General features: G+C 42.2%; 1 protein-coding gene across 2 annotated transcripts in view; it reads right to left on the bottom strand.

Annotated features, from left to right (window-relative positions):
- Nucleotides 1–18,284, bottom strand: part of LOC147012619 (adhesion G protein-coupled receptor B3-like) — a 242,602-nt gene that overhangs the window by 124,842 nt on the left and 99,476 nt on the right. For both annotated transcript variants that reach the window (XM_085853642.1, XM_085853641.1), the window contains exons 4-5: nt 12,336–12,449; nt 6,572–6,736 (exon numbers count right to left, since the gene is read on the bottom strand). In XM_085853642.1, coding sequence (XP_085709768.1) covers nt 6,572–6,736; nt 12,336–12,449 — 279 coding nt within the window. The remainder of the gene's footprint in view (nt 1–6,571; nt 6,737–12,335; nt 12,450–18,284) is intronic.

Genomic DNA, 18,284 nt, shown 5'->3' with positions numbered 1-18,284 from the left:
CCTCAGTTGTGTTTGCTTTCCATGAGGCAAAGGCAAGTTGTTTCAGGACAATTGCCTCACCACAAGCTTCAGTGAACCATCAGCGGGAGGAAGGGTCTGACAACTGAAGACGATTTGTTAGGGTTAGGATGAGGTGGAGAAAAGGCTCTGTGGTGCTGGGTTGAGGTACAGTGGGGAGTAATAAGAGAGGGAGCAGAAGGAAGTTGAGGATTTGAGGAGGTGGAGTGATGAGATGGAGGAGAGAGGGCAGAGGAAAGAGGCAGCTTTGTGGATAAGAAGGTGGGGGGGGTGGGGTGGGGCAACTGTGCAATTCAATATTACTGTGCAATTATAAACTGGCCACAATTGGAGATCACCAATACTGGGACTGCAAGTTGGTTTATAGCTTTGGTTTTGTTTATTGGAGAGAAGGATGACTTCAGAATTCGTCTTATTCTACGTAAGTACTGTTTGCTGATTATTTTACGCATTATTTTGTGTTGTATCTGGGGGCCACCTTCTATTCCGAGACATTTGCTGTATGCTTCGTTTTCTAGTTCCTGTATTGTTGTACTTTCATCGATTGAGATGTTGTCTGTTCTTTTTGTTTTTCCGTGTACAAATGTGCATTTGGCACATTTGTCAAGACCAATCTACATTTGGATGTCCTCCGAGTCCTGCTTTACTAGTTTCAGTTGATCTGTCAATTTCTTATCATTTGGTGCGAAGAGTTTTACATTATCCATGTACAGTAGGTGTGTTACCTTTCTTGTTGTTTTGGACATTTTTCTGTTGCATGTCAGATTGCATCCATGTCCCTGTTCATTGATGAAGTTACGCAGTGTGTCCCGAGCCAGAGACAACAGGAGGGGTGAAAGACTGTCACCTTGTAAGATACCACGTCATATCTTTACTCCTGGGATTTCAATCTTTCCTTCCAAGTAACGTCGTGTCATAGTTGTGTTCCAGAGCGTCTTTGCTTTCCCAATCAGTGTTACTATCTGAGGGTCATTTTATTTATACTTGTATGTATTTTATAATCCATGAATGTGGGACATTTTCAAAAGAGTTTGTGTATTCTATCCAGGCAGTGGATAAGTAGGTTTGTTGGAGCTTGCCGTTTTCAAGTGTGGTTTTGTTTCACAATAAATGGTCTATTGTTCCATAGCAACATCTCTTACATGCTTTCTGCTCTGCCTCTGCAGCTACTTGTTGAGTGAGGTGGTCATAAATTGTACTAGTGATTATATATGTTAAAAGTTTTAAGTTGTTGGGAGCATGTTATTGTTCTGCATTTGTTGAGTAGATTGGTTTATTCAGATATCGGGATTAAAATAGTGTTCCTTTCTGTGAACCATTCATCCATTGGCAATTCCCCTTGGATGAGTTTGTTAAATGCTTGAGCGTAGTGGGGGTGGAGAGCATGTAGTTGTTTTCGCCAGAAGTTTGGAATCCCATCTGGGCTTGGGTATTTAATGTTTGGCACTTTTTCAAGATGTTTTCTAATTTTCTCTTCATCATTTGTCATTGGGTGCATTTCCTGTCGCTGTTGCTTTTTCTTTTCTAAGTGTTGTATCCACTCTGCTTCCTTGTTGTGTTCTTTTTCGTCTTCAAATATACCTTGACAAAATTTTTCTCGGTCCTCTTTTTTTTTTAGGAGGAGTTGTCACATTTTGTTTCCGTTTCCATAACTCTTGGTAGTACTTTTTTGGGTTGTTTACAAACTGTTCATTTTGACTTCTTCTGTTGTTTTATATGGATGTACATGAGCTGTTGTGCAGATACTTTTTTGCTTATGGATTTCTTGCTCAGCGACATGTCGGTTGGAGGGGAAATTTACAGAGATAGAACAATGCAATATGGTAGGTGTTACTGGTGCCTAAATAAGATGGTAATTCAAAAATCAAATAATTAAGCACAGAAATCCCACCACCTTCTATTTTCACATTGACTCAAACAAGGAATGAATCCAGAAAGCTAATGGCAGTTGTCATTAAGTTCGAGGAAGGCTGCTGCTCGATGACTGTCACCCTGAAACAGTTAAAGCACAGCCATAGCCTAGCTGCAAAGTTTCCTGGATAAGCAGAATGCCCACCGTGATTGCCAAAGGTCAGCATGGTCGGCATTGAGCGATGGACCATTTGACCAACTCTTAAAGTTCTAACCATGTATGTCATTCCTGAGAGCCATTTTATCTGCACTGTTGTATTGTTTTGGTTGATTGTGCTGGGAAATTCCACTGCAATTTCATTCTTGTTATTCTGACTTTTTCACTCCTCTGCTACAGATCCTAAGATGGGAAGCCAAAAATGGTTCGAGCTGTGCTGTGTGTGGAATTTAATGCTTTTGTCAAAAACTGGATTATTTTCCAGGAAGGATGCGTGCAATGTGGCAGCTGAAAGCCAATGTCAATTTCGTCCAAAAGTGCATCCACAATTGTCTGCACTCTATCACATATAACGACACGGTCTTAGTGAAGGTTTAACAGCAATTGTAAAGGATCTTGTATTGATTTTTATTTTTTGTCGATCTCAAAAATTTGTTTTTGTTTTGGAGGTCCTATAAATCATTATTGTTAACACCCAGACATTTCTAATTGGTCCTTCAATTATAAACAATGGAATAGATAATAATAATCATCGATGTAACCATTATAACTATAAACCTCTTCAAATCTGAGACAACTCAACTAACTTACATCCCCATTATATGTAGGCTTAAGAGTGACATCAATGTAGAAAGAACTAGTCGTGCAGGTGAAGCCAAGCGTCGATCTGTGTCAGCTGACATGTAGAACAATGGATGGAATCAACAGAACGTTGATCAAAGTATGCTAGGGGATCAAGGAGAAGCTTTTGCTATGTCGAAGGGTTAACACCCAAAATGTCAGCTTCTTGCATCTCATGGTGGTTGGCATACCTCAATCAACATCATCCTCTTCATTTCATCCATTGTATTAAAGAGTGACATCAGCCATGTGATAAGTCAACAAGTACAAATTAAGTTACAACTTTGTCTGTTCCAGAAATTATCCCAAAATTCACACTGGGATAACCCAGCATGGGAATAACAATGCAAAAGGAGTAAGATGTGTGACAATGGAATTGTCAAATGACATCATTTTCCTCCCCTCATTAAAACTCCCCATTCGTTACATCACAGCAGCCAAACTTCATGTAGGTATCCGAAGTGATTTCCTTGTCTGATATTGCATCTGACTGCAACTATTTCTCCAAGCTATTTATTTATTTATTATTTATTTAATGCTCAGTCAAAGTAGAGGTGGGTGTGCACCAGACAATATTGAACAAGTGTCTCAATATCGATTGAGGGTCATCCAAGTTTAAGAGTTTCTCAAATTATTTTCTTATTGTGACTCAAAAAGAGTTCGCAATTCAAAGCTGCCACTCATGGACAGCACTTTTCTCTTCAACCTGTCACTCTGTTGACCAATGTGTTGCAGCAGCCAAACATGATTGTCCGTACTACTGTGGTACCTGTTCGACATTATAACGCCTCTTTCTCCAGTTCAAGGAAATGCCAAATCTGATAGCGTAGAAGGATCAGAGTGGTCTCGCAAGACTACGTATAATTTAGATGAGTCATATAAAATTAATAGTCCGTCATCACGTTATTAATACCACCACCTGATTTGTGTCGCCTCAACTCGTACTTAAGTCGCTTTAAAAAAAAAAACACACATTTTAATTCTCAAGCATTTTCCGAACTTGCAAGACCGATAAAAACACCAGAATAAATCGATAAAGTGCAAAATTGTTGAAAGAACTACTGTGCTTTGCATTTCACATTAGGAAATGTACTCCACTGTAGATTGGCTAGGAGGGATTATAAAAGTGTGACCTGAGAAGTTAAATTAAATATTATTCGTCGAATGAATGCTGGTGAATGTGTCCTTGATGTTTTCAGGTTATTCAGTTTGCCTCCAACTTTGATGTGCAGTATCCATAAAAATGATGAGGTTCATTTGAGAAGGACGAAGAAGAAGACGACGTACCACGAACTTCGACCGCCTCGGGAAAAGGTTTAGTTTTATTTAAATACCAGTGTGTAGCAGCTCGCTTCGCTCACCTCTCCACATGTCGTTGCAGATATTGATGTCATACATTTGCCGCGTTGGCATGATTTACACCAATCATAATGCAAACATTTCTTTTCTACAACTTTATTTGTGATATAAAAAGGTCCAAGTCGTCTAAATGGTCAAATATCTAAGCTGTCTCAAGGGTGTAAGGGCCGAAATCAGGTTAAGGTCTAATGGGTCTTTTGGCTCCTCAGGGAATTTTCTGTCCTCAGGGTCTTTTAGGTCCTCAGGAACTTTTGGGTCTTTTAGGTCCTCAGGAACTTTTGGGTCATCTTTTTTTTTGTATACTTTGTCGAGGCTTGTATGTGGGCTAACACAGAACACACAGCAAGGGGGGCATGAGGCAAGAGGGGCGGGAGAGGGAAAGACAAAACAGAGGGGAACAGAGACATTAGGATATCTGTGGAAGGGAGAGGGATGTGGCAGGGAACATGAGGAATACAAGATGGACATTACTGGGACTTTCAGGAAGGAAAGCAGGGAATTTGAAGGAGGTGGGTTTGGGGTGGATTAACGGGGGTAGAAAAGATCGAGGATTTGGATGGGGGATGATAAGAGGTGGTGGTGAACAGCTGTTTTGAAGGCCTGGAGGGAAGTATGGGATTGAATAGAGTGAGGGAGTTTATTTCAAAGGGGTAAAAAAGAGGAATGAAAGAGTGAAGGTGAGCAATGATTCGTGATTTTGGTAGTTGTACCAGAAGGGGGTTGTTGGCGGACCTTAAGTGCCCTGCGGAAATGTGGTGGGGACAAATCGCAGAGAGAGCAGGGGGGGGCGAGGGTGGAGAGGAGACGGGAGAAGACAGAAAGACCACCGACCAACCTTCGGTGATTGAGTGAGAGTCCCAAAGACTCAGCCTCATTGCGGGAGATGCCAAAGATCCGAAATGCCTTGGTTTCCACAGCGTGAAGCCGAAAAAGGTGGGAGGCAGGAGCACCAGCCCAGAAGAGAGAGCAGTACTCCATCAGGCTGCGGACGAAAGCTTTGTAAGTGGTCAGGGGTTCAGGTGGGCCAAGGAAGGACTTTGCACAATGGAGGATTCCCAGTGGGCGACTGGCTTTGCAGGCCAGGTTTGAAATGTGGCTTTCCCAGGAAAGGTCATGGCAGATGGTGAGACCCAGAAGCTTGAAAGAAAGGACTTCTTCCAGAAGATTGTTGAGAAAGTGGATGCGGGGGGGGGGGGGGGGTTCTAAACGGCCCTTTCGGAGAGACATAGTGAGAGTGTGAGATTTGTCCGGATTGAAAGACATGTTCCACGTGTTGGACCAGTTCATGATTTTACCCAGATCTGCAGTGAGCGAAAAATCTGCTGCCTGCCGGTCTGAGGGATGACAGATGGTACGGCAGAGGGTGGAGTCATCAGCAAATAGATAAAGAGGATTTTCCAGAGAGTCGGGGAGATCATTGATGAAAACCAGAAAAAGAACAGGGCCCAGAACGCTACCTTAAGGAACTCCAGCCTGGACAGGAAGAGGGGATGAAGGAACTCCATTTAGGGCCACACGTTGACTGCGACAGGAGAGGAAGTCTGTGAGCCATGAGTGGAGATGGCCTTGGATACCATAGGAAGAGAGTTTGGTGAGTAGGGCAGGGTGCCAGACTGTGTCAAAAGCACGTGACATGTCTCTGGATATGGCTCTGATTTCATATCTGGCTTTGAGGGCTTCCACCCATTGTTGGGAGAGCAGAAGAAGCATATCCAGGGTAGAGTGACCTGGTCTGAAACCAAATTGATGATGGGAAATCAAGCCTTTGGAGAAGAGGAAGGATTTAATGTCTGAAGCAATGATGGATTTCATAACCTTGCTGATGATTGGCAGAAGGCCGATTGGTCTGTATTTGCACCTTTTTTATGCAGGGCAGTGATGTTTGCTGATATCCCAGCAGATGGCAGATGACTTTGAGCAAATGAGAGGGTGAATAGAACAGAGAGAGGGCGAGCAAGAGCAGAAGAGCAGGTTTTTAGGACACGTGGGCTGATGCCGTCTGGACCGATTGCAGAATCCGAGTCGAGGTTTGACAACAAGCTCTGAGTAATCTGAGCCATTGGGATATTTTGGGTCTTTGGGAATTAACTTTCAAATAAGGACATGATTAAGAGGCATATAGTCTTCACGGACTGACGGACTGCCTCACCTCTTTACGTGCTGTTCACTTTTATATCTATAGATGTCTAGTAATTAATTTATTAATTATTTATTTATTTATACGTTTGTGTGTGTACTTTAATATTACTGTCATTAATGAAACAAAAGGGTAATATCGGTAAAAAGCGAAATATAATAGGTGAAGAGGTGACGTAGAGAATGCAATCCCGCTTATTCTATTAACTGTCATGACAAAAATTGCTTTGATTTGCGTTGTTTTGATATTCGTCGCACTTTTCAGGAACGCGTCCCCCGACGTAAACCATGGCCTTTCAGTTATCATTTTTCAAAGCAAAACACGTGTCATTCATTCAACTTGCCACTCAACTTGAAGGAAAATCTCACCTGGACAAGGCTGAGTGGAGTTGCAAGATCGACTCTCACGAAGTGGACCTCCACAATGCTGGTCGTGGGTTGAGCTCTGACAAGACCGCGTGCGCAGCTGACTTCCATGCCCACACGAAACGGAGCATGAACTCCATCGAGACCACGTATCTGTGCTCCACTCTCCTACCAACAACACAGGGCAGAGGGACATGTTTCCACACAGACATCCTGAACAGATTGTTATCTTGCAACAAAGTCCTTGTACAGGAAGTAAGAAAGAGAAACCACCCATTATGCTCAAGGCCAGCAATGGATGATATGTGCAGAAAAATAGTGCATGTCAGAGCAGTATCAAGATGTTGCTCTTTCTTTTTTAATCACTCAACTTCAAAATCATGTGATAAGGCAAGGCTGTAGTTTATGCCATGATGCTTCTTCAAAAACTCACTACCAGGGATGTATTCCATTACCAATGAGCTTGCTATCGCTTGCTAAGCTAGCTGTTTCCTATCATCCATTCCGTTGGAGTGCTTGCTTGGTTCTTAAGCTACTTGGTGAGTTCTCTACAAGCTGAATGGTAATGGAACAACCCCATGTCCAGTCAACCAGAACCTAAAAATGAACAACCTATCACGTATAACTCGGCAAATAGTCACAGATGGACTTTAAACAGCACAGTTGCAAAACGAAAAACGGCACATATTTGGAACATAATCACAAAGGTAAGGAAAAAAAATGATTATGATGATCAAAAAAAAGAAAAAGGTACCAGTTAATAAAAATCGATCACCTTCATGACGATGATCAATACATACAGTTGAGGCGATAAATGAATGATAAGGTGGGATGCAGAAATAGTTATCAAAGGTGTAAGTTGCTCAAAACACTGCAGAGAGGTATGTACATTATGAGAACTATGATGCAAGGAAACCCCAGAAATGAAGAGAAAGGTGGTAAATAATGGAGATGAATTTCACAATCACTAACAATGCATGCATTGTGCAATACAATTGTCATACGTGTGAAAATGCAGACACGGGCAAATGTGAGTCATTTGTAGTCGGCTCCTTAGTACCTGACTACTCCACGTGTAAAAATGGTGTCAAGATGGCTGCCCCACTATGAGAGAACACCGTTAAGGAGCAGTGAGGAGCTATATCAGGTTTTTATTTAGTGAACATGTCAAACTGTGACATTTTTCAGAGAATGACTGTACAATAGGACACAAACTCCATATCACGGAAACATGTGATGAATGATGTGAACAGGTTTGAAAAGGATCGATGAATGTGTGCAATAAACAATGGTCTGGGTGACAAGTGTCTGCTTCCACAGAAGACAATTTGGTTAGGATTGGCAGACTGATACATGAGGATGTGGGTGTATCAATAGACGACATCTGCCGCATGGTGTAATGCATCATCGAGATGGTGAGGGCTGAGGTGTAATGTCTGTTGCATTATGGTGCATGATTTGAATGGATTTTGGCACGCATGTGATGATTTAACAATCAAGTTTTTTTTTTCCCCACTTTCCTCACTCATATTATCGCATGCCTGTTCATCATACCTACAAATCGCTGGTTACATTGCAATGTTAAAAAACACCTGGAGACAACAGCGTTTGTGGCTGTATTTCATTTCAGCACATGCCATAACCTCGAGAATCTCTTAAACTAAGCCAAATTACAAAATTTAAGCTCCAGATTTGAACTAAGCAGCAGTTCCGACTGCTAAAGACGTTTTCATTTGCCCAATTCAGACATATTTGATATATTGGGCGTGTCTGGGAGGTGTGTGTTTAATATGATGGTCCGGTGATTGTTAATCGCTTGTCAAGTGAGCTGTTCCTCATCAACCATTTTGTTGAAGTGCTTAAGCCATGTAGCGAGCACTCTACAATATTCGCAGTCACTGAATACTGTATGTCGATTGACTAACAATATTCAGCGGCCACTTACTTGCCCTGTGTTGTTCTGCGGTCACTTCGGCATTAAAAAATACAAAAAAAAAAAAAAAAATTAAACGTTTCGTTAATATCATGGGATAACCGAGAGGTATGCACACTCACTCGAAGCTCTCTAGCCTGGGTTTGAAATCCCGACCCAGCTGTAAACTGTCATCCCGTTGTTTTACAGGCAGGGTGATGGATGTTAAACTCGGCATCATATCTGACAGAATCCCCCCCCCCTTTGCCCGCTCTCCACTCCACATTCTCCCCTCCCCTCCCTCTCCCCCTCCCAGCCCTCAGACATTGCAAACAGGCTGTGGAAATGGACCTGTAGATGTAGAACAGCAGGAACTGATGGCTCAGAACCTGGGATGGTGTGCCCCCACACATCAACACCGAGTGCGTCCTGCTCCAGCACCCAGAGCACTTCATTCATCCTGATGGTGAGCTCACTCCAAGTTTAAGCACTGCCTGAGCTCCACCTACTGGGCTGCTCTTCCTCTTGGCTTCAGTCATCGCACTCCTTCTGCCACCATACTCGATTCCATCATTCTCGTGGGTCGGACCAGTTCTGATGCAGCGATCTCGTGGTCAGGGCCATGTCCAACAGATCGGTCACAGCCTTGGCAATAGACTTTGAGAGATTTGGTCCACGAGACTTGGAACGGCTCATCCAGCAAGATGTGTGCTTAGGCATGGTTTCCCTGCATGCAACGTCCTCGAGGGGATGTTTGGAAATTTTGAAATTATATATTTCTTATGCGTGATACATACATATGTTAATGGAATTATGAAATACTCCTGACGTGGACTAACGTCGTGATGAGGTTATCACGACGGCATCATGCCTGCCAACCGCGAAGGGCATCCCGCAGTTCATGTGAGGCAATGTCAAAAGCTGCCACCAAGGAGATGAAAAGCATCGCAATGACATGATGCAAGATATTTCAGATTGTCATCTTTCGTTAATTTGTAAAAATTTCGAAAAACAATTTATCTTTGTCATTATGGGTTATATTGTGTAAATCAGAGGCAAAAATTATATTTAATCCATTTTAAATTCAGACTATAACACCACAAAATGTGACAAAAGTCGAGGGGTGTGAATACTTTCTGAAGGCACTATCGACACAAATAAATGTGTGTGTGCATGTGTGTGTGTGTGTGTGTGTGTGTGTGTGTGTGTGTGTGTGTGTGTCAGTGTGTCTCCTCCATACCTCCAAAACCATAAAACCTAGAGGCATTAAACTTTGCATACATACGATGAAAACCCAAAAGAAATGCAGGAGTGAAAATTGTGTGTTTGGGTTAATTAAAACACCGCTTTTGAAGATAATTAACGGCCTTATTAATTATTTCCTTCATATGGCGATCCTCAGCCACCTCTCTCTCTCGGGTCTTAAGGCGTTTCCTGGGTAACTTCGCTGGGGTCTGAAGCCGCCATGTTTTTTGGCCTGCTCAACCATGCCTGGAATTAGAACAGGTCGCAACAATTTCTGAACGATAAAGTATTCTTTTCACTTTCCTCAGTCATATTACCGAAAAAAAATGCCTCTTCATCATAGCTATGAATTGCTGTCAACCCTCTTGAGCACACGAAATGTTCTGGGTGAACAAAGAAATGACCCCTGGGGCTCGAGAGGGTTAAATCGTTTTTGTAAGTAGAAGAGTTTTCAAATTCGGAGCTTGCAGCAAATTCATGCATTATGTGATGCAATTTTACACGATCTACTCTCATGGACTAATTAAAGTATATCATCGAAATATTATTTTGGTTTTGAGGATCGGATATCGTCGAGACTAAATAAGTGTTGAAATCTGATAATTTAAAGAAATGAGGCTTATAATGAAGCCGATATACTTACGTATTTCCTGTAAGCAAGCAAGGCTATGCTCCTTCCTCCTCCACACAAACACAAGAAAATGTGAAATTGCCAAAGCATTAAACTTATATTTTTCTCCTGTTTGGAGAATTATATTGAGTGAACCAAAAAATTTAGGAACGTGCCAAAATTAACTAGTTTCATTGAGTTCTATGATTTAAAGCATTCACTGCTCGACCTTGTGCCATATCTCCCAGAGGGACTACCTATCTGTAGCGTCTGCCAGATCTGTGTCAATATTTTTGGAAGTTTCGTGAGATGCTCTCTGGGGAAATCAAAACAAATCTGGTAAAAAACGGACGTTTAAAGAAAAAAATGTTGTAACGTTTGCACGGACCCTGAACCAACGCACAACATGACACTTGCATAGAGAACCAGGCAAGATGGTGGATTAATTATCTGCAATGTTTATTTCACAGGCGATTTAAATTTGTGCTATCTCCAGGGATGTTCTGCATTAAGCTGCAACTCTTTTGTGGATAAAGTCGTTATTTGAACGAATTCATTTTATTTCATTAATTGCTGCATGTGCTGTGAAGACCGGCTTTAACGTTAAAGGGATGCTATATGATATGCAGCAACAGCCTGGCCACCGTTCCTTATCAACCATTTCATTGGAGTGCTTGCATGAGTGCTTAAGCCACTTGCTGAATGCCTTACAGTCGATCGCGATACTGTACTATGTCCTTCTAAGTGAATCGTTCACTCACTGCGGAGGCTTTTGCCCACCACATCATTTCACAGCGAGTGGTCCGTGCTCTGTCGCCCAGAGTGAGTGATCCGTGCTCTGTCACCCAGAGTGAGTGATCCGTGCTCTGTCACCCAGAGTGAGTGGTCCATGCTCCATCACCAAGAGTGAGTGGATCGTGCTCCGTTGCCTAGAATGAATGGTCCATTCTCCGTCACCCAGAGTGAGTGGTCCGTGCTCCATCGCCCAGAATAAGCAGTCCGTGCTCCATCACCCAGAGTAAGTGGTCCATGCACCATCGCCCAGAATGAGTGATCCGTGCTCCATCTTCCTCACCTCATGTTGCCTTACCCTCCCTCACCCCTGCTCACTCTTCCTCCCTTCTCCTCCCCCACCCCTCCCTCTCTTTATTCTCTTACTATTTCCATCAGCGAAGCGATGGGTGGTATTTGCGAGTACTCCATATATGGTCTGGTACTGTCTAAGCAGTTTCATTGCCAGGGGTCATGATGGGCAGTTTGCTACCCCTCTCCCAGCAGTAGTCATGACTAGAATTTAGAATATTTTCATGGTGCTGGCAATAGCTTCACTACTCTTCGTGAAGGACATCGTACGGTCTTTAAAGTCCATCAAATAATGCAGGCAGACAGGACGCCAGCTTAACGTCCATCTGAGGGATGGCACACGTATTGATAAATCGCCCTCCCTGTAAAAAAAAATTAAAATCATGAATAATCACCCTGTGATGACAGTTTACGGCTGCATTGGGATTATACATTCATAAGATTATCCAACGGAACTTTATTGCCTCCTGTCTTCCAGCAGGAAAGCCTTCCACAGTGACTTTAATTATTTGTGGAACATGAGCTGTTTTCATTCTTCCTTTACTTTCTATTCTTCTCCATCAAGACGTGTTCCAATAAGTTCGGGTTGGTAGCTCAAAAAGCAAGAATTTTAGCTAACAGGTAAGTGACCTCTACACCATACTGTTGGACTAAAACAGCAATGGAATAGAATGAGAGGGGCAAGTGACATACATATACAAGGAGGGAGTAAGAAAAAGAGAAACACCTGTGCTTGTTTGTTTCCATGCTCACCAATATTGGAAGAGGTTCATTTACAGGTACCAAAATCCACAAAATTAAAGTGATGGACAACTGAATATTAAAGCATTTTTCAACAACATCACTGTAATGATAGTGAAAGAATGAAAATGAATAGATAATTGCTATAATACCCACAGTCCATTTCCCCTGCAAACCTGTTCGGGGATTGAGAGGCCAAGTGGACCGGTAATTCAGTTCATCAGCGTATTCAGCAGGCACAGACCTCACAGATAGCTTGTGTGGAACATTTCCCACTTGACTGCTTCTGTCTGACAAGGAGAAGAAAGTTTGATCATGTTAAGCACGTTTTTCCTGATATTAAATATTATCATTTCTTTCAATCCCCATGTCGGTATCAGAAGGCCCTGCTTTGAATCCCATTGGAAATGCAAAAAAATGCCATATTCTCCACTGATAGTAATCCTTGGATCGTTGGCTGCTGTAATTGCATTCAAGGTGAAACTATTTTTCACAAAAGACTGCGGAATGAATTGCAAACTTTGTTTGCTTCTGATTGATGAAGAAAGATCTCAGAAAGCCAGCAGATGGAGAGGAAACTGAACAGATAACATTGAACTTTCATTTGGATGATAGCTCCTAATGACAAAAACAAAGACCAATGTATCAGAGTTTAGAGGAGAGATTAAATACAGCATCAAAAAACACACACACACACACACACACACACACACACACACACACACACACACACACACACACACACACACACACACACACACACACACACACACACACACACACACACACACATACACACACACATACACACACACACACACACACACACACACACCAATTTGCAGTCTGTAAAAAACACTGAACCGCCCACTGCATCAAGCATGGTGTATGCTCCTCCATGCTAACCAGAGCCGGAGTGAGTCGAAGCCTTAGAAGCTTTATATTAGCGCTGACCCCCTGGGAAAGGAATCAATCCACGGAGATGTTTCTGGATCTTGGGCTATCGTCTCTCTTGAGAGATGACTGTTTTTTTAAACAGAAAAGGGAAAAGAAAAGCAAACTTTATAACAAAGATAAGCACGTGCAGTTTTGCCCCAAGATCAGAGTACGAAGTCAAATAAAGCTTGTCAAACTAATACACGTGCACCTTTTCCCCGAAGAGCAAAGCTCTTGCTCATACAAAAACACATACATCCTTGCCCACAAGGCCAGAACCGTTTTATGTTTCGGGACGACTGGTTGTCAACAGTGTGATGTGGATTCCCCCCAGGATATGAGCTGGAAAGCCATCCAGTGAGGGAGTTTGGTTTATTCTATATGTGATAGAAGACGATACAGTAGAGATCTTGTAAATGGCCAAACTGAAAGTACAGGTCTCTACTTTTTCAAGAAGAGTAGTACACAGGTGACATTCTGATTCTTCTTCAAAATGCTGTTCACAAAGTATTCTCACTTGTGATTCATCCACATGATATATATATATATATATATATATATATATATATATATATATATATATATATATATATATATATATATATATATATATATATATATATATATGGACAAGCAGTGGTGATGGTGCAACATGGGTGGGCATTGGTGGAGGTGCAGTGTGTGCAGGCAGTGGTGGAAGTGCAGTGGGTACAGGTAGTGCTAGAGGTGCAGTGGCTGCAGGCGGTAGTGGAGGTGCAGCAGGTGCAGGCAGTGGTGGAGGTGCAGAGGGTGCAGGCAGCGGTGAATGTGCAGTGGCTGCAGGCAGTGGTGGAGGTGCAGCAATATAAATTGGTAGAAATGAGGTATGGGAGACAGTTTTTGTGGGTGATGAGACAATTAAATACATGGATTCTTCATTCTGCAGGAAGGATCATAGACAGAGAATTCTGTGCAGTTTTGAAGGAGCTGGAGTTAGGGCCATCGAAGGAAGGGTAAACGATATTGTATCATGTCAGGGCAGGAAGAACTTGGTTGTGGTACACCTTGGAGCGAATGATGTCAGGAAAGTTTACTCAGATGTTTTGAAAAATAGATACAGGATATTGGGTAAGCAGCTGAAAGCAAAGGGTTGTGACGTCATGTTTTCTGAGATTCTCCCAAGATGAGGAAAGAATATAGAAATTACGGTCAGAGTATTAGATGTCAACCAATGGCTGGAAGAATGGTGTAGGGAGGAAGGTTTTACATTGAAGAAGCAGTGGGAATCATTTCAAGGACAAAGGGAGTGTTTTTTTCTGGAATGATGACCGCACGTTACATAGAAAGGGGGCAAGAAAGGTCTGCAGTGGGAATTGAGGAAGGAATTCAGGCTTCATTGAGTCACTGGAGGGTGGAGAAGGTATTAAGGAAGGAACGGATGAAGTAATTGGGATGAGCAAGGCCAGGCAGGAAAATAAAATTTCAGGAAGGGAAAAGTTAAATATATTCTTTACCAATGTCAGAAGTTTAAATAATAAGATGGAAGAGCTTGAAGCCAAAGTGGATAGCGAGGAGTACGATATAATTGCAGTGAGTGAGACATGGTTTAATGAGGAGAGTAACTGGAGGACTGGATTAGAAGGCGAGAAGGTGTATCGGTGTGATAGGAAGGAGAGAATAGCAGGAGGAGTAGCAATCTGGGTAAAGGACAGCATTGCATCAAGAGAAAGGAGTGACATTAAGGAAGGATTTAATGTTAAGGATTCTGTGTGGGTAGAGATTGGAAAAACAGTAAGCTACTGGGATGATGCTTTTATATGGCTCCAGGGGTGAAGGAAGAGGAGGAAAGAGGAGTGCATGAATAATTCAAAAGGGCATGTGGTAAGGGAAGAGTATTGATTATGGGGGATTTTAACTTGCCAGGGATAGATTGGGGAGAGAAACAGGGAAAGGGAAGAACTGATGAGAATTTCCGAGTTTTAGTCCAGGATTGATTTTTAACCCAGTTTGTAGATAAGCCCAGGAGGGAGAGAGCAGTGTTAGACCTCCTTTCAAGTTACGATCACAATATGGTGGAGGAGGTGGAGGTTGGGGAGCATTCAGGAGCAAGTGACCAAAACATAGTGTGTGCAAAGATTCTGTTAAGGGTTCGAGGATTAGAGTTCAGGACAGTAGGGGAAAGCTTTTAGATTTCAGGAAGGCAAACTTTGAGGGTATGAGGAGAAAATTGGGTGATGTAGATTGGGAGACTCTCACAACAGGGCAATCAACATCAGAGGAATGGAAAACCTTCAAGGACCAAATGTGTTGAGTGCAGAGTAAGTACATTCCAATGAGATGTAAAACTAGAAACAGAAAGAGACCAGGGTGGTTGAGTTGTGAGATAAGGAACACCATTAAGGAGAAGCAAAACACATTTATGAGATTTAAAACAACAGGACTGGAGTTAGATTTATATCACTATCGGAGTAAACAGAGGCAAGTGAAGAAAATAACTCGGCAAGTCAAAAGAGAGTATGAGAAGGACATGGCTAAGAATATTAAACATAATAGCAACGCTTTGTTTAAGTATATCAGCGGAAAAGAGCAGGTTCGGACCAATGTGAGCACATTGAGGAATAGCACCGAGAGAGTGGTTAATGAGGAAAGTGGGATGTTTTATGAGATGGCCGGCTTATTAAACAAGTATTTTTCTTCAACTTTTACACAAGAAAAGTCAGGAGAATTGCCAATACCTGAGAGTATGTTTCAAAGAGGTGAGGAAGGGCTTTTACAGAAGATCCAGGTTGGAGTGTCAGAAGTAAAGGAACAGCTAGGTAATCTAAGAGAAGATGAGGTTCTGGGTCCAGATAATATGCACCCGAGAGTTGATGGAGGTGGCTGAGCAGGTAAGCGAGATGTTAACGGATATTTTCAATAGCTCACTGGAGTCAGGACAGGTACCGGAGGATTGGAGAAGAGCAAATGTAACATCATTTTTGAAGAAAGGATCCAGAGAAGAATTGGGAAACTATAGACCTGTTAGTTTGACTTCAGTTGTGGGGAAGGTGTTGGAGACATCAATTACGGACAAGATGAGGAACCATTTTAACAAATACAAACTAATTAAAGGTAGTTAGAATGGATTTACCAAAGGTAGTTCCTGTTTAACAAATATTTTAGAGTTCTATGAAGCAATGTCTGATTGGGTGGATGAGGGAAAGGCAGTAGACATAGTATATCTCGACTTTAAGAATGTATTTAATAAGGTACCACATCAGAGGTTGTTAGCCAAAGTGAGGGCTTGTGGAGTGGCTGGTCAGGTAGCTAATTGGATTGCAAACTGGCTGAGTGGTAAGAAGCAAAGAGTGGCTGTGAGCGGGAATATGTAACTAGTGGGGTACCTCAGGGATCAGTACTCGGACCATCACTATCATGATTTATATCAACGATTTGGATAATGGGGTGAAGAGTAAGCTTTCCAACTTTGCAGATGACACAAAGCCTGGAGATGAGGTGGATAGCAGAGCGGGTGGTATTGAGATTCAGGAAAGTTTTGATACTTGCGTAGATTGGGCAAAAGATTGGCAGATGTAATTTAACCTGAACAAGTGTAAGGTGTTGGAGATGAGAAAGAACAATGAAAATAGAGATTACAGGATGTAAGGGGTAATTTTGGAGTATGTCACACAGGAGAAGGATCTGGGGGTGGTAATAGATAGAGGAGGTAAGCAGGCAGCACAGGGCCAGGCAGCTACAGGTAAATCAAATAGGGTTTTCGGTTGTATTCAGAGGGGGATCATTTATAAATCCAAAGAGGTGGTGTTAACATTACAGAGGAATTTAGTGAGGGCCACTTCTAGAATATTGTCAGCAGTTTGGTCACCACAACTCAGGAAGGACACAGATGCCATAGAGAGGGTTCCGTGCAGGGTAGTAGATTGATTCCACACCTCGCTAGACTCAGCTCTGAGGAGCGGTTGAAGGAGACAGCGCTTTATACATTAGAAAGGAGGTGGTTACAAGGAGATATGATCGAGATGGTTAAGATCATGAAAGTTAGAGATAAAACAAGTGTGGATGAATTATTCAACAGAGTAGACCATGATAGGACCAGGGGCCATAGCCTGAGAGTAAAGAAGAGGATTGTTAAGATGGTAGTGAGGAAGGGGACTTTTACTCAGAGAGTAGTTAATGCACAGAGTGGTCTCCCTGGAAAGGTAGTGGCAGCAGAAAAAGGTGATAAGTTTAAATTAGAATTAGATGGGTACCTGGAAGTTATGGAGATAGAGGGGAATGGGGATGTTGATCGGACATTTTGGTAGTTTGAGCATTGATGGTTGATTGTGTACGGAGTGCTGTTGGTGGGGTTCTTATCAAGGGGTGTTGTGTGGTTGATGTTGTGTGTTTTTAACCAAGTGTATGCCCCTTCTCCTGAGGGGAAGAAGAAAAAACGGGGGGGGGGGGGACTCTAAAAACTTAAAAAAACAAACAAACAACAATTAATGAATTAATTAATTTTTAATTTGCATTTTTTTCGTTGGATCTTGTGTAGATGAATTAGTTTGGTGTTCGCGTAGGCACGATGGGCTGAATGGCCTCCACCTGTGTTCGATTTCCTTGTATTACAAGCATGTCAATCCCAAACTTCTTCAGAGAAAACCACAATAATATTCTGCTTCACAAACTCCTCAGTGATCAGCTTCTCATACTCCTCTTCCTCTTCCACCTAGGTTCAGTCCTCCTTTGGCCATACCGCCCACGGAGCAGCCCCAATAAAAATAAATCCGCATTGCTTCTTCTGGGATCCACAGCCTACAACACCATGATGGCTGCTACATGCCGGCTAGATAGATCGTGATCGACCGTTTCACACACATGTGACACAAGTGTCACATGTGATGGGAAGTCTTTATCTGGCCCTGCAAACAAAGAATAACTGTTCACATATACAGTATTACTCTATCTACCCTGTTTATAAATTACATATATGTTTCCTCCTTCGTGTCACGTGTCACAAATGACTTACTCTGACAGGTCCTTGATACACGGCAATCCACTTGAAACACACTGAACATGTTACACTTATCACAGTCGAGCTATGGATACCCCCCAACCCCCCATCCCCCACTCTTTTCATGTAACATAACATGATTACATATATATATATATATATATATATATATATATATATATATATATATATATATATATATATATATATATATATA

The sequence above is a fragment of the Eptatretus burgeri genome, chromosome 14 (genome assembly GCF_056783735.1).
Source record: "Eptatretus burgeri isolate ZD-2024b chromosome 14, Ebu_testis_v1, whole genome shotgun sequence".
In the NCBI taxonomy this organism is placed as follows: Eukaryota; Metazoa; Chordata; class Myxini; order Myxiniformes; family Myxinidae; genus Eptatretus; species Eptatretus burgeri.
This window is presented reverse-complemented; position numbering and strand designations above follow the sequence as displayed.